Here is an 18,168-nt window from a genome sequence, read left to right as displayed (position 1 = left end):
CTCTTCCCTCCACCTCCACATCTAACTCACCAAACCTCACTCTACCTCTGTGACCTCCCACACAACACTACTAAATTCTCCTGCATTCATCTCACCCTGCTACTATGCTCTCCCTAACCCTTCCACATACTCATCCCCCTCCGCCCCCATTTATTCATCCCAAGCCTTTGGGTTGAGTAAATGAAGGATATACTCCCAATTAACACTTCTGGATTTCTTTCCTCCTCGACCCCTCCATTACTCCAGTCAATCTAACTAACAAACTCTCATATCCGCGGCTCAAATTAACTCATAATAATACTAAAACTGTACTCATTATTAAACGATACTAATCCATCACTAATTCTTGTTGGGTTCCGGAGTAGCGTGCTACTCATCGAAAAGCACTTCGATGCCTCGTCAGGGGTAGTAAGCGCTATATAAATACGATTACAATACAATAAAATACAATTAGTGTACACTAGCCTATCCCAGATGACTATCTAATCCTGCAGAGTCCCCATAGCGGCAACCTACCTGTGCTAAGTTACTGAGGACAGCAGTCTCCCATGCGCAGCCTGCACAAATGTGCACATGTGTGTGCACACATGTTCACATGTAACCAGCCATGTTCCCCTCATCCTTGCTACGCTGCAGCATCCTAATCCTAAAAAGGTGGACACTGGTAATAAACATGCGCAGTCCATTTGGCATGTAATTACCCTGCGTGAGAAAAACACATGAAAAAATAGAAAAAAATATGGGTGATCCAAAAAGCAAAAAATCAGAGTACTGAATGGACAGAACCCAATTACAACAACCTGTATATTACAACACTTCTCTAGATATCCCACAAGTCTACACTACAATTTGTGCCCTTGGTCCGTCACCTAAAATACATCACATACAATACAATGTTCCAATAATATGATATTTTAAAACACTTTCCTAGTACGTCACAGCACATCAAGTAACCTTCCCCTTTAAACTAGCTCCATCATCCACATCATAAAAGTTAGAAACATGATATACATTTTCTTCATTTGAAATGAGCCACCAATCAATCAACTAGAACCTACACCACCACACCACAACACAACATTCTACTAGTCCTCATGATACACAATAACATACATACCCACCTACATACAACACCACCACTCCCCAAATACAACCCAACTTAATGATTGCAACTCCTCCCCCAGCACCACAACATCAGACCACATATCCCCCATTATAAAAAGCTTCACCTCACTACAAAACGTCACCTCACCACACAATTACAACTCATTGTTCCAAACAGTACCACCGAACCCACCATAAAAAACAGATGCTTCAAATCATACAACCCCATTTGACCATTCTCAGCTCTGCAACTCATTCTACAACACCTATTGAGGCAACAACGTATAGCCTTGCACCATCTTAATCCAGTTTCTATTGCATTCAACTACAAGTGACCATCTTAATCCAATTTCTATTGCATTCAACTACAAGTGACTTTTAACTCGGGAACTAGCTAAGAAACAGGAAGATGGACCAAAGAAGAAATATACATTATGCACCAGGGACTTGAATAATCAAAACAGAAATTGGGGGCACCTGAAATGTGAGAATGATGTGCAGAAAAGGCAACCATGCTGGAACAAGGAAACCGGGAAGACAGGGAGATGTAACTCAGAAATCACAGAAGGCAGAACCAACAGAGATCAATTACGATTTCCCATACTCATCAAACTATATTACATGACTTGAATGAGCAGCCAGATTCCACCTACACCTTTCTGATGGTAGTTCAGTTAGAGACGGTCCATACTAAAGCCAGTTCATCAACCACACTCCACTATTCTAATAATCACACACCATATTTCATTACAAAAGCATCCTAATGACAGTCTTCACCACCACAGCCAACATGGGTTAGGTTGAGTGTCAGAAACATGAGCTCCAACATGACCCACATGACAGAGACGACCCACAGCTTACTTCATCTTCACATGGATTTGGTCTGAAGGCCACAAGCTGCACCCTCCATGTTGCACTATTGTGCAAACCACACCACACTTTGACCAGGGGTGCTAAAAGAGAACACATCATTCATTTCCATCCCACAAAGAGGGCTTCATTGGGCATATACCACACTGCAGGTTCATGTCCTGCAAAAGGAAGTGTTAGGTACTGAAAATATGCAGGGAATTGTAGAGCGCAAGATATTTAAAAACATCACTTACCAAATATGAATGACTATTAAATTTAAAACCTGGAGTTGTCACCATCTTTTGACCCTGAGCTTAGGTCAGCCAAGCTATTTGAAACAGAAGTTCTGAATGGTTATGAGATGCTCGAAGTGTGTGCATAAGTGGAAGGGAGCAGATCAAGAAAGTCTGCCCTGTGAGGATATCACTTTTTTCCTACTGCCCCAGGTTCTTGGGTCACTTCAAGCTGATTCATCCCTCCCGCTTAATTGTTTGACACTTTGAGCTAACATGAAAATCAATAAATCAGAATCAATTCATTGAATTGTGCTTAACAATGAAATACCATTAACATTGATCAAAAAATCCAATTTGTTTTTGAGATGTTGAGATGTTGTTTACATTGAACTGTACAGGTTGTGCGTTAAACAAAATACAAGCATACAGAGAAGTGCATCAAAGAAACAAATGCAGTCATGCAGAAACAAATCTATGAACACAACTAATATACAGACTCAAGAAATGAACTACATTTATACCACACATCTTCAATGTTTAATATCTCATCGGAGTGGTGTCTCAGTCATAGTGCTGGATACCACTGTACGTCAGTGACAGTTGGGAGTAGGTTTGTGTTACAGGGACAGTGCTAGCTAATGTTGTGTCTCAGAGACTGCATGGATGAATGTTGTATCTCAATAATAGTGTTTTGTCGATAATAAAGCTACCTAGAGTTGACCAGAGCTGTGTCTCAGCAGTAGGGCTGGTCAGTGCGGTGTCTCATATATAGTGATAGTCAGCTCTGTGATTCCTATATAGACCCTGCCATTGTTTTATTTCAGTTAGAGTTCATGTATGTGGTGTATGTCAGTGACAGTGATGGGTAACTATGGGCTTTATTAAAAGTTTGGCGGATGGCTTAGGCCGTCCACCTAACTTCAGAGGAGGAGGTTGCCGCCATAGTGGCTACCTCCCCGCTGGGCCCATTAAGAGTTCCACGCTAGGTCAGCAGGTGGAAACCTCAATTTTCGTCTGCTGGCCTACCGGGAAACAGCCTACAGTATTGTCTCTGGCTCGTAATCGAGCCGGCAGCAATGCTGTAGGATGCAGGGTGCACGAGCACCCTCGCAAAGTTCACTGTCTGCAAAGCAGACAGTGAACATTGCAAGGATACTGGCCATAGGGACCACATGGGCAGTGCAGTGGCCCCCCTGGGCCCCCTGCACCCCTTCTCCGCCAGCCTTTTCATGGAGGTGCTACCGCCATGAAAAGGCTGGTGGAGAACGAGGTCATAATCCCCAGGGCAGCACTGCTTGCAGCACTGCCCTGGCAGATTAGGACCACTGCAACCGCCAGACCACTGGGATATCTGATCCTGGCGGTGCTGGGGGTTCCACCGTGGCACGACTGCCTTGGTAAAAATATGGCGCTCGGACTGCTGCATTGGAGGCAGTTTGACCGCCATCCGCGAGTCTGGGGGTCAAGTGACCGCCAGACTCGTGATGAGGCCCTATGAGTCTTAGAGCCATATGTATCAAAGAGTTTTGCCCATTCTGTGTCAATGAGAAAATGTGTTCATACATATGGCCCTTATTGACTGTTTTAGCTAATGATGGGTCTCTATGGCCTTGGTGAGAAGTGGTGTGTCTGAAAGTGATGGTGTCAGTCAATATTACATCTTGTTTATGGCATTGACCATAATAGTGTCTTACTGATGTTGCTCTCCATGCTTTGGTCTCACCAATAATACTGATATTTTTTTTCTCATTTATAGACCTGGTCATTGATATGCTAAATGGAACTGCTGTCTATTGCCACGCTGGCAACTAGTATGACTCTTTAAATCGATCCTACCTCTTCCCATGTCCAGCTCAGTGCACCTTCTTTCAGGGTTGGTGTGGACCCGACATTTAAAGACAACCCCAGGAGACTTCATCGAAGTGCTGATTTTGGAGTCTGCTTTTGGGGCACCAACAAGCACCCTAAATAAACCACAAAGATAGCACATTGTTAAGAAAGAACAATTCGACAACTGTGACAACTTTCCCACAAACAAACAGTATTGGTATATCAAACCTGTAAACGTTTGTAAAATGTACATGCACACTGACAAAAGCGGATCAGGCATCCTTTGTTCTTGAATATATCCGACATTTTGTTCTACAAATCTCTTTCCAAAATCTGTGCTTCAACAACAACAAATAGGATTTGTAACTAGGTAACACATACTGATAAACACGTTGCAAAATCACTGAATCAACTATAGAACATTGTAGCAGAGTCTCTTGTTTTGATTGCAAGTGAATAGACAAGATGGCACAAGCACACTTTTCTATCCTTTTTAAAATTGCATTTTTAGAACTGTTTCTGAATTGTTGATCCTCTTTTTATGTACTTGTAATCTGGGATTGCTAGGGATGTTTTTCAAGATTGTATGAATTTGTCTAGATTTGAATTAGGACTGCAGGAACAGAGTAAAAAGACAATTACCACTGTAGCAAATTAACACCCTTATGAGGACGCCATCTTGAGCAGTAGACACTCTATAGTGTTGTATGCAGTCTGGCCAGGGTTTGTGGAAGTCCTTACCTTTAAAATGAACACTTTAGTAAGGAAGCGCATTGCATAGATAGGACGGTGCAAGAGCACTTTTTTAAATCTATTTTTAAATTGTGTTTTTAGAATTATTTCTGAATTGTTGATCATCTTTGTTGTAAGTATTTTTACTCTGACGATTGCTCGGAATATACATTTGTCTTGATTTGAATTGGGGCTGCCGGAACAGAGCAAAAAGACAATTACAACTGTATCAATTTAGCACACTTGAGGGGACGCCATCTTGAGCCACTCTACTTTTTGTGCAGTCTGGGTGGGGGGTTTGGAACTCCCTTACCTTTCAAATAAAAACCTTAGCTCAGATGCGCAAAAAGCAAGAACGTCTGCACCCATCCTCGACCAGAAGGTGACCAGCCATGCTGCCCATTTTCCTTTCGAGGCGATGTAAGATTAGTGCACATGAAAGAGAGGCTTTTGTCTTTTAAGCAGCCAAGATCTGTTAAGCATTGCAGCAAACAAGGAGACTTATTGGAAACTTTGAAGTGTAACAATTGTGGTTTTACACTTCGGCTTGTTGTGGGAATTGCGTATCGAAATGATTGTGACTCACAGAGACTGGAATCAAAACTCAAGGCTCATCTAATAAATGTAAGATCTTTAGCTAATCATAAATTTGAGACCAGGAATTTATTAAATGACAACGTGTGGGATATTGTTTTTCTCATAGAAACATGGTTAAATAGGAGTTCAAGGCCGAATATTGCACTAGCCATTGCTGAGGATTACACCATCTCTCATTTGTATTGGGAATATGGTCCGGGAGGGGTTGGGGGAAGAATTGCAATAATGCATTGGCCCAAATGTCAATGCTCTATAAAAAAGTAGAGAATCTACAGCTGACTGAGGGACTTATTTTCTCAATTAAAATTCCTGACAATTTTTATTTTTCAGGAGCTTAGATTTATTGACCTCTGAAGCATTTTCTAAAATTTACAGGCATTCTAGCTAATGCTATTGCTCCATTGTTTATGCAATAATGCAAACTTTATGGTGCTTGGGGATTTTAAATTACTTGTTGATGACCCTAATTGCAAGGCTGCAGCACAATCAGTGGACGCCGTGTTTGACTTTAACCTATTCCAAATGGCTGAAGGGCCTACACACAAAGGTGGCCATACACTTGATCTAATATTTATTAATATCCCTTTTTAGCTGTGGAAAAGTATTTTCCATTAACTTGGTTGGACCACTTTTTATTTTATTTTTGATGGACAACCACAGATATTCAGTGAAATGTTGCTAGATAAATCAGTACTTTTCGCCTTTTACATCTCATTTCAGTTACAAATCTAGAACAAAGTTGTTCACATATCAATATCAATTCATCTCATGGAATTGAGGAAGCAGCCGAGTTATTTATTTCAGCCCTTGTTCAAGATTTTAATAAACGGGCACCTATATAAAAAAGACTCCTGGTTCTCTTCGATTCTGCAACTTGAAAAACGTAGATGTAATATACAGAATAAAAATGGAGACGTGAATATAGAAGCAAAGATAAAACAAACTATAAAATAGGCCTAAAAATGTTGAAAAGGTTTTTGCTTTTCTGACCGCTTGGCTGTGGAATTCTTTGCATGACCTGGTTCAAGGTACAGGACTGGAATCAGTCTTTAAAGCAAATGTTTAAACTTTTTTATTTAGAAAATGCTAGAATTTTATTTTGGTTGCTGTTTTATGTCTGTTTGCTTAGCGATGGGACACTTCATTGGAAGCAGCTGTATATACAAAACGGTCTGGGGAATAAACCGACCACGTGAGTCCAGTTGGGTGGGGCATTCATCAATCTCAGAACCTGAGAAGCTGTAGAAAAAAAATGTGAGTGCCAGGAAAGTTTTATCATTCTTCGGCCCCCTTCACATGAAGGTAATATTGGTTTTGCTGCATTTTATTCCATTTACTATTGGTGTGGCCAATTAAAAATGATTTATTTAAGAATTTATTTCTATTCAGATTTGGTTTATGCTACTGGGAAAACCATATCAACCATTTCGACCAAACACAGGGGAAAGGGTGAACATGGGCTTCCAGGCTCAGGATGCAGGCAGCAAGGAGAGGGTGCTGGCGGCGGTGTTGTAATGCTTGTGTGTAAAGATGCCATTGAGAGAGGGTATAGCCAGGGCCAGCTCTAGGGCGTTGGAGACCAGTGCCACCTCACCGGGTCCCTATGTCGGGTGGGGGTGCTGTGTTTGCAAGTATATTATGGTTATAAACACACCTGCTGCCTGTTCCTTGCATCCAGCAATTTTCAGGCAACAATATAAATGTCAAGTTAACTCCGTTGATTAATGTTCTTTTTTTGTCTAGCAGAGGTTTTGACTCATCCGAAGGTAGAGGAAAGGGTTAATATGCCTGCTGCAAATAACGTGTACCATGCAGATCACAAAGTACATATAGTGTAAGTAGGTCGGTGAGTTCCTGCTTTTGTCAGAGAGGTCCTTTTGTTAGAGCAGTTCATAAGTTAAAATCGTAATATAGAACAGAGAGCTATGCCCTGTCATTAAAGAGCTGCAAGCAAACTGCAAGGTATGGATTAGAGGTTGTGTTTTTTCCCCAGTCTTTCATTATCCTAATGCAGCAAAAATGTTTCATGTGTGTAGAAATCAAGTCATATTATTAAAGAGAACCCCAAATCCTGGTGTCACATTTTAAATTCTGAGTTTGTGCTTCTCCAGACCAAGCACTCTTAAACTATACTGCCTACCAGCATAAATGACATGTGACAACTACACCTTGTAGTCCTCTGCCTTATGTAACATTTCCTTTACACTGATTTACATACGCATGATTGATTGTCTCTTTGCTGTCACACCCAACACTGAAATGAGAGGCCCTATAAAACTAACTAAATGCATCTTAGAGAGTGGTTATGGAGACTTGAGGGGCACTATTAAAGGGTGGTGGTGAGGTAATCCATGGCAGAGGTGGTCGTTGGGGGGCGCCAACAAACATTGTCGCACCAGGCGCCACCAGCGCTAAAGCCGACCCGGAGTGTAGCACAGTGCCTTGCTGTGTGTGTAGATTTTTTTAGATACTGCCTACTGTTTTAGATTTGTACAGTGGCAGGTTTGCATAGGAGCAGAATTGTATATTACCAAATTGCATGTAAGCCTGCAAATCTGCTTACAACAATTTTGTTTTGTCTTATGGGACATTTATTGTACATCTGCATTTTTCTACGCCTAATTATAGTCTACTGTGACTGTATACAAATCATAGCTAGCGCAGGCTTGGCTGAAACTACATTAATGACATCTTTGCATGTAGACTTTCAAGTTATTTTCTTCTAAAGAAAAAGAAAAATGCAGAACCAGCAATGGGTCTAGGTGCTACAGCAAAGTTGCAACATTAACGATACCCTCGATACTAGGGAGCACAGCTTTTTGATACTCAATGTTCAATCTTGCTGGCAGTATCATCGAACATTATCCTCTCTGCACCCAGTGGAAATCGCATAAGTCAAAGGTAGGGGTGAGAAAGCCATATGCAAGGGGGGCTCCCTTCTATCACTAGCTCCGCAGTAGCTGCCTTCTAGGACCTACCACACATGGATCTATGTCCACCGGAGGTACAGTCAGTAGTGACCCTGTTTATACACATGACAGCACTCCTCCAATTCTTTTCGACAAAGGTATGTCTGAAGACTCATCTACCAGATATAAGATATGGATGTGGTCAGACTATCCCAGAATAAGAACTTAAGGAAGATGAGTGAGACATAGTGTGATATTTTACAAGCTATCTCCTTTAAGCACCAACAGAGTTCTTCTTAGCAGCAGACTAAATAGAAACTACAGGACTTGGGCCAACCTCATGCACGTATGTTGGACTATGATCAAAGAAGGGCTTAAGTTGTGCAGCTACTTTTGACTGCACGGAATTGACAAGACCTGAAGTAATTGCTACAAATGGCAACTGCTGTGAGGAGAGGAAATAAAATGATGAGTGTACATACGATAGAAATAAACAACCAGAAGTGGCAAGTAATCTTTAGATCAATCAGTGATAGTGCTGGTGAACCCAGTCTGAATTTGTACCCTGCAGTTGTTGAGTTCTGGGAATTGAGTCGCTTAAAATAAGTTACACACAAGCCAGTGAGCCGAATAGTCGGATATAGGTGCAACATTATCGTGAGAGACAACACTCCAGTCAGAGTTGGTTTAAAGTGATGCCTTCAACACTAGTGATACACCATACTCTCGTTCACTTCACACACATACTGTAAGTCGATAAATACACACAGCAGTCCTCCGTGACGGCCCGTAACCAAACTCGTGAAGACCCCCAGGTAAAGCTACATAACAACATTGAACAACACAGAACACGTACATCCAGACATGTACATGAACACAGCATATTAAACACAACCTCACAACTGATCATCCAGCTCAGACAAGTAGAAAACAGACCCACGTCTACTGAAGGTATCCTCAGGAAAAGTGTGTGAGGTTACCCAGACTCTGGCAGCACCGAGAAGCGATTCTAATGGCAATACAGCGCTATACAAATGTCTACGACATAAAGATTTTTTATGCTCCGGTGGCATATACTGACTTGTCAGGCTGGGGCTGCTTCTGAAGGAATAAATTCTACAGGAGCTGGCAATCAGAGGGACAACGACTCACTTCCTTCTTTCCTCCTTTAGCAAACGTAGCAGAACACAATACCATAGTCTGAAATACAGGACCCGCAGCCTGACTTCAGGCCAGAACCTGCCCCTCGCTGCTCAAGCAGAAGGCGAAGTTAAACAGCAGCAACATCCCTCCATTCCACTCTCAAGCCGAATACATTTCCAGGGTCTCCCTTCGCCGCATTGGATTGGGTGGAAACGCTTGTGAACCACCCTCCTGCTTCTCTCGTGTTGCCGTCTTACCTCCGTGACGACATCACAGAGCAGTGCATGAATGAATGGCTGCTCTCTTGGGGGGAGGATGGAAGGGGGTCGCCATTATAGGCTTGTCTGCTGGCCTCTGACTGTTATGTGTACCTACCTGCTATCCACAGAATACAGATTGTCTTTAAAGGGTCTAGTGACCTGAAGCAGACCTTCTTCGCCCCCCAGAAATGAAGTTTGTAGCCTGTCTCTACAAACCTTAAGAAGTCCTTTTCTTTCTGTAAGACAGGCTTTGAAATATATCTCGTCCATGTTCCACTTGACGGACGAGCACCCGCAACTCATGCTGAGCTCCTGCATCACTTCGCAGTGTGAGCTGTGACCTGTTTACCTTCCTCAGGTAAATTAACAGAGCCCTAAGTAACCCAAGGAGAGGGGCTCAGACAAAACATAGACCACTCACACCGTCTTGGCAGGTCTCCATCAAAAAATGAGGCTTGTTCACACTGCTGGGGTAAGAACACCTTAAGAGTAATCCTGGTCCATGTGAAAAATCAGTGAGTGCCGCTGCATGGGTGGGTGACTGCCATGTGGGCTAGTGCTATGGTTTCCGGCAGCCATACCGTGTATGGATTCATAAGTATCTGAGGTCTGCCCAGCAGTCAGTTTGATTCCCCTGCATTCTGCTCTCTTGAAGTGACCAATGACCTTAATTCCACACAGAGTTCTTCCTTGACCTGGGCTTAATCCCGTGTAAATGTTGGCGTGAGGCAGCATGGCGGCCCCACCCTGCAAAAATGTGATAGCGGTCGAGTCTCCCATACCTCGTACGTATTCATTGGCTTTGTGCTGATTGAAGCCCCCTGAAGAGCTGGAGGACCACAGAAGGTTTGGGGTCCCGCATGCACTATATGGGCTTCAGGGGCCTACGCTACGACCTGGCTCATAAGCCTTCAGGTACATGTACCCTAAAAAAGAGGACCGGTAAGGCCTATCTAACTTAAGGCATTAACTCTTTGCCATTGGGCTTCCTCGTTCAGTAAATGTGGTCTCATTGTAAGGACTGTGTAAAAATGGAAGGGGCAGTCATTGGTCTCCCTATGTTACTAGCCGGGGAGGTAGTATGTTTATTTAAAAGCTAAATGAAGATGGAGGTGCTTGCTGGTAATTGTCACCTGCAGGATGTATTTCATTTATTTTATTTATTTTATGTATCTGTTTTTATAGTGCGTCATCATGACCCTATGCAAGGGTGCCATGGTGGTTTGCATGAAACAAGTACATGTTTATAAGCAAGGATAGAGTACAATAACAAACATTATACACAGGCTGAATAAAGCAGTACCAACAATTGTGTTTACAGTATATGCATAAACAAGTGGGTTGAAACAGAAAGTAGCTAGCAAGAACTAGCAAATGTGAGTCTATGTTGATGTGGCCCAGATGGAGGGTTCTTTTCTATTTTGGCTAGAGTTTTACAATCCAAAAAACCTGGGTGTGCAAACACATGTTCATGGCCACAGCCCCATCTCTGATTACCAAAATCAGTCTACAGATTTACTCAAACAAGGGTGCTCATATGGAATTCTACCAGTAAGGGGGAATTTACCCATCTAGGGATGGAGTGGTTTTGTGGTGTTTCTGGGTGTACCCACCTGTAAAGGTTAATAGGCGCCCACCAGCCTGTATTTGGTGATATCCACCAGACATTTACTTCTGTCAGTAGCAGAATTAAGTGCACTTCCTGTGTGAGAATAGAGAGAGGCATCTCCAAAATTGCTGGGAGCTGAACAAGAGTGAGATTTTTCCATACAGAATTTGTTTTTAAAAAGGGTGTTAATGCACTTGTGTAACTCATGTCCTTATCAGAAAGTTTGTGCCAGTAACAATATTCATACAGAAGCACTTTTACATTCAAGTACTATAGGAATTCTGGACATTTCAAATTTTAAGGTAATTCCAAGAAAAGTGGGTATTTTCTCACTAACATATTAAAAAATGTCCAATTTTCAGAGCAGTCCCATTGTGATTTAAGTCATTTGTTTCAATTCTACAAGTGCACCTCGTCATTGAATTCAAACTGGATCTTTCATATTCATTTTTCTTCACTTCTTTCATAGTATTTGATGAACGAATATGAAAATGTTGAAGATAAAGCATATTCCCTGTTGCACCCTTAGCACAGTAAAAATCTACATTCCTAAAAATGATTTGTATCAACATAGTGCTCAGAAACCATATTTTAGGATATATTCTCTGGCACTTCATCATCTTCTTCTGTGGTCCTTGGTGCTGCATTGATACAAATGGACACATGCTGTTATGGCCTCAATGTGCATAAATGTACATAAAGATTAGATTGTCAACAGTGTTTTACTAAATTCCAGGTGCTCACAAAAGGACACGACTCGTGCTGCCTGGAAATGTTCAACAATGAGTAGTGCAGAAATGGAGGTGCTGCGTAAACTCTTGGTTTCCACCACTGGGACTCTTACGTCAGTGGAGTAAGTACGGGACCTCTCACTACTGCTGTACTAGCTACCCAGGGTTGCATAATAACAGGAACCAGCTGTTTTCTCTGCGAGACATTCTGTCCCATCCATTTATTCCAATAGAATTTTCAGAGATTCGAGTTGGAAATTTGTTTCCCCTCCACTGAGGATGGTACTTAAGCGTCCCATGCTTTACGTAAAATGAAAACTACCCAAGGTTAACGGACATCCAGATGAAAACCTGAAAGTACCTCTTCACTGCAGGGACAGTTCAGCTTATGTCACAAGCCTTTTCTGTCAGCAACTCTCTGAGAGGAGTTTATTTTGCAAATACTTCTGCCTCCACTAACATTTTGGTCGTTTAATTTGTAAACACATCTTAGAATCCTCTCACTCCAAATAAATAAAACTTCTACAAAATGTGCAGCAGGGATGGTGTTGTGATGCTTTAGCAGTACTACGCTAATGTCATCTGTTTGCTAACAGTAGAGCTGCGATGTCAGGGCTCTTCTATAATTAGTTTCCAGACAGCAGCTTAGGTGTATCAGTGCTTCAGGTGTTGCACTATAGACATGGCAGTCGATACTCAACTTTGCATTTTAAGGATGCTGCAGGGCACCGGGGAATCTGTTAACAGATAGAGGTTATAGGTCGATATCCTTTAGAACGTCAGGATACTCCAAGGTAACTCGCAATTTTTATAATCTGCAGTTCTGGGGGCTTAATCACAGCTAATCCCATGAATCCCAGTGTCTCTTCACCAAGGGGCTGTGTAGGACATGACTTTGGGCAGTTGAGTGGGAGCCTTCAGTTTATAACGGTGCATGTTCCTGAACTCTCCCGGCCTTCCTGTCCCTCACACTGGCGGCCAAGAAGAGGCAAAACATCTGCTTTCCCAACCCAGCATGTTCGCAGAGCACATCTGCGTTCCCCCGGTTGACTGATCAGTGTTCTTTATGCAAGAATCAAATGGGTGGACACCCAGCAACCCTCCGGTCTCCTATCCTCTCACATGATCACAAGTGACAGAGAGGAGGACACATGAAGACCACAGCATAAAGCGAAACTGATCCTGGCTACCAAACAAGGCAAGAGCAATTACGTCCTGGACCCTGACTACCACAGTCCTGTTTTGTAAGACACATTACTCTTGTGACTCTCCTTCTATCCGTGGGCAAGATAGTGGAGGAGAAAAGTGAAGCTCTTAAACCTAGCAGCCAGTGGCGAAAGTACTTAAAAGTTGTGATGTCAGACTCAACTGCAGTAAGTGATTACAAATGAGTAATGAGGTCATTTTCTTATTAGAGGCACAGTCAATCCCTGGAATGTATTAATAATAAGAACATAAATTAGACAATTACAGCTTTACACTGGTTTATTCAATATTATAATTATTGTTATTAATGTAATTATTATTATTAGTGATTTAAAAAATATTTACTAACAATTTTAATTTACTGTTAAAAAAAATCTTGTTGAATTTCTCCATCTGTGCACACACATGCAAACCACGTGTGAACAAGAAAAGAGAAATCCAAATGATGGAACAGCAGTCTCTCACATATGTGGAGATAATCGCAGGCGCTATGGGAGCCAGGCTGGGGGGTAAAATTGTTTTCACAACTGAAGATCATTTACTGCCGGGAATGCCTAAAAAGCTGAAGCCCTGAACACAAACACATTAGAGATCGATGGAGAATTGAACAATAGGGCCCCCTCTGCTTTTAAAATCCCACAGGGCTTGTGGCAGATCGAGGTTCACATGTCAGTCACTCCTCCTCTGGCTTAAGATGAAGGACGGACATCCCAGTATTCACAGTGTGTAAAATCTCATAAAATAAACACATAAATCTAGAGAATTGGGGCCATGTGAAGAAACAGCAGAAGAAATGTTTGCATGCAATGACTGTGTCTGTAGTTGAGCTAAAATATTAAAGATCACCCAGCTGCCCCTGATCTAATAATAATAAAATAAAATCCCTATGGGAACCCTACACTGAACTCCTTTGAATAGAACAACTTCTACAGTCGCTAAACAAAATACAAACTGCTTCTAGAGCATGACTATTCTCTAAACTTAACCTGGGAGCCAGCTGGTTTCACTGTATTTTCTAAATCCACAATATCCAGGTATTTCTATAATCAATGTTAGCGTCAGAGGCAAACTTGACTGCAGTCACATTTTTCCCATTTGATTATTTTTTAACAGCCCAACGACAGCTATGATGTCTCCATTTCTTAAAAGGGTCTCTACTGAACCCCAGGATCCAGCTACCTTTGTGCCACCTGTTTCCAGAGATCTATTAATAAACAAATAAGTTAATTTTCATATGTTTAGCAAAAGCAGACTGAAAGCTAATTTTCTAGGCCTTCTGGTCTGGTTGCACTGACAGCTGACCAAAGTGGCTTTTAAAAAGAGAAAGTTGCAGTAAGTGCATGTTTTCATTCATTTTTTTTTCCTTCCTTCATAAAATAAACGAAATTGTACTCTTTCTAAACTACTATGTATTTTGTGCTGTAAAAATTAGCATGCTTCAAAGCAAGCCTGCCTGCCCGAGAAACACACATAGACCTTCATTACAACCCTGGCAATCTACAGACCGCCAGGGCCACGGTAGCGGTTGGACCGCCGCCAATGTGGCGGTCCGGCAGCCACATTGTGACTGTGGCGTTATCGCCAGGGTTGGACTGCCAGAACCGCCACTTTTCGGCTGCCCGAAGGCCTGGAGGTGGTGGTGGTCCTAATCACCCAGGGCGGCGCTGCAAGCAGTGCTGCCCTGTGGATTGCGCCCCCTCCACCGGCTTTTACATGGCGGTTGCCCCTCCATGTAAAGGCTGGCAGAGATGGGGTGTAAGGGGCCCTATGCATGGGCAGTGCAGGGGCCCCCAAGGCCAGCACCATCACGCAATCGGGTGCTGGTGCACCCTATGCACCACAACATTTCTGCCGGTTCAAGTACGAGCCGGCGTCAATGTTGCGGGCTGTTTCCCGCTGAGGCAGGAGGAAACTCTTAATAGGGGCCGCTGGAAGGGGAACCCGATTGTGGGAGTTTGGCAGGCGGCTTTTTCCGCCGCCAAACTTATAATGAAGGGCATAATGTTTCAGTGCTCAAGTTGACACATAACTGCTAGCTGAGCTTCATTAATTTTCACAAAATTAAGAAGTGCAATGTAATTTCCACTAGTATGTAGGTTAGATGCCCTTGTACACTATTAATTTTATGAGGGTTTCTAGAGTAGCCCGTTTTCTGTAATATAATTTCTAGAATGTTGGTTTATTTATGTCAATGTATACTTATTAGTACAGCTCATGGACCCACTTCACACCATGCAAAGGGCATGATTCTCTTCTTCTGTAAACATAAAAAATGTGCTGTTTTTGGGATGTTTGCCAAATCTTTTCCTACTTTTATACTGATCAGTCTCTATGTTAAAGTCTTACTTGGATTTTTAACTGAGCAGTCCATATGACAGTTTTCTCTTTTACTTTGTACTTGGAATATTTTTACGTTGACCTTTTGTTATTGTCTTGCTGATTTTATTGCATGACTAATCTTTTTTTTTGCTTTCTGTAATGATTCTTAATTCTAAATGCACATTCATGGTTTGGATCTTGAATCTTGCCCTCTCTGGATTTCTGCTGTATGGGTATTCCTTGTTGGTTTTCGTGTGTGGATTCTCCTTTATTTGCCTAGGGCCCTCATCCTTTGGGGCTCTCATGGCCTGATCTGTCTAATCAACCCTTTTATTAGGGTTGATTAAGTGCCAACACACTTCTCTGTTCCAGTCACAGATATGGAAAATGTGCCACTGTCCAACTCTGTGACTGCCTATCATCCAACTGATTAGGTGTTTTCATGTTGACTCCTTCCACACTATTGACTGAACATGTCTCAACTTGTGATGACTTGAGATGGTGGTGACCTATTCCTTCTGGACGCAACAGTTGCAGTTGACAACATCAACCATGATATCTCAGTTGGCTGCATGCAAAATATTCGGATAGGAGGTGTAGTATGGCACTGTTTTCACTGTTGTGTTCATTATATACTGTAATTCACCGTATACTATAATGTGTCTGTGCATTATCACATTCCAGAAGGAGAATGCAGGTAGAGTTCCTTGGTTTCTCAAGCTGGATTCCAGCTGCTCCTTCTAAGCTGACCGGAGCTCTCTACCTCAAACTCCTCTGTCGTGGGTTGTAACCTTTTGGACTTACAAATAAACCTTACTTCTTCAACCATCTCCAACTGCACTAAGGGCCTGATTACAACTTTGGAGGAGGTGTTAATCCGTCCCAAAAGTGACGGATATACCACCAGCCGTATTACGAGTCCATTATATCCTATGGAACTCGTAATACGGCTGGTGGTATATCCGTCACATTTGGGACGGATTAACACCTCCTCCAAAGTTGTAATCAGGCCCTTTGTGTTTTCCCCAATACAATAGGAGGGTACACCCTTTCTGGTTCTAGTCTTCTCTTTCACCTCTCGGCCATGCCTTTACTCTCCTCTTTTTCTTCTTGTTTCTATGGATCATTTGTATTAGTATTTGGAGCTGCTTTGACAAGTGATGACATACATGCGTACCAATTAGACATGAGGTAAGAGCGTACTCCTTTAAGCATTGTTTAGTGCTTTCCATTGACCTCAACAGGCTCAGATTTTGCACTCATAAGACAGAGAATATTGTGGAGGGATAGAAGCAAGCCTCTGGTGTCACACATTTCGCTCCACAGGCATGAGTGATCGTCCAGCTCCTGAGTTACACATGGCTTTTAAAATCAAGTAAAAAAACTTAATTACTAACTTCCCAGGTCCATACAATGGTCCTAACTACTCTGTAATGGGATGAAAAGGGCAGTCAATGGCACCTCCATTGTGGAAAACCTCCATAACCAACACCTTAATATGGTCCATAAACACTAAAGAAATAGCCTCAGTACGGCAATGGCTTAAGACCTAAGCCTGGTCATATTACTGTCCATTGGGTACGTATCAACAGCATGGTTGTTTTCATCTCAAAGGGTTTACGGTGACGTTACAAACACAAAAGCAAAGATCACTCTGAGCCATGAGATAAAGGACATCCCCTTTTGATAGAATATATGCCCTGGCTTTCCTTCCTTGCCCACCCAGAGCAGTTCTTATTTACAAGTAAAGAAAGGGAGGAGCAAAGGTATCACGGGCATCCTTCACTTGGCTTCATTTATGTCAAACAATGGCAAACCACATACATCTGAACTTAATGCTGTCTGATGGTTAATGTATTTTATATGACAAGCGTATGCCACAAAATGGAAAAGGAAAACAGGTGGCCACCTAAACATGGCCCTCTTGTGCTTGTATTAAAATATTTAAAATGAGATAACATTAACAGTTGCTATTTTACTAAGTATGTTTTTAACTATGAAGCCTTTTAGTATGCCATGATTATTGTTAATATTATTATTAGTGTTATTATTATTATTATTATTATTTGTTAAAGAGGCTATAATAAACCACCTCATGACCAAGCTCTCGGTTTGCAGGCAAATACTATGTCACTTAAAGTCTTTATAACTGAAAAAGAGACAGGAAATAAATACCCATCTGCCTGGGCACCCAAGAGCAGGCAGAACAAATAGCCAGCATTTAAAGCTAAAGTAAAATATAAATAAGATAGAAAAGCCCACTTTGAAACATCTCTGTGCCAAATGTGATGTGAACGATTTTAGGTGGATGTGGAAAATGTACAGAGAGTTTGTTTGGCCACTCAAAGCTAAGGGAGCCAATAGGTATAGTGGGCTGATGCACTGGCCCATGCAGTGTGCTGCGGTGGTTAGAAGCAAAATGTGAATGACAATTTAAAAGACCAATGTACGTATATTATGGATAAAGTATTTGGAATAACTGTAGCCTAGCAAGACGACAAAAGCTTTGCCAAAGAGCAGACCTAAACATGCTTCTCCTAAGAACAAATGCCACAATCATTTTGCAGAAAGTTGTCTTTGCTTGCTGCAGTCACTTTGGCCAGTCCCGGGCTCCTGAAGCAACATACTACATTGCTTCTT

The 18,168-nt window shown here is 42.1% G+C and overlaps 1 protein-coding gene across 1 annotated transcript in view; it reads right to left on the bottom strand.

Annotated features, from left to right (window-relative positions):
• The window catches only part of ITGA9 (integrin subunit alpha 9), an 818,222-nt gene that overhangs the window by 757,625 nt on the left and 42,429 nt on the right, over positions 1-18,168 (bottom strand). Inside the window, exon 2 of the mRNA XM_069215150.1 lies at positions 4,029-4,156. Within this exon, the coding sequence (XP_069071251.1) occupies positions 4,029-4,156 (128 nt within the window). The remainder of the gene's footprint in view (positions 1-4,028; positions 4,157-18,168) is intronic.

This window comes from Pleurodeles waltl, chromosome 2_1 (genome assembly GCF_031143425.1).
Source record: "Pleurodeles waltl isolate 20211129_DDA chromosome 2_1, aPleWal1.hap1.20221129, whole genome shotgun sequence".
In the NCBI taxonomy this organism is placed as follows: domain Eukaryota; kingdom Metazoa; phylum Chordata; class Amphibia; order Caudata; family Salamandridae; genus Pleurodeles; species Pleurodeles waltl.
The sequence above is the reverse complement of the archived record's forward strand: the minus strand, read 5'-3'. Positions and strand labels throughout refer to the sequence as shown.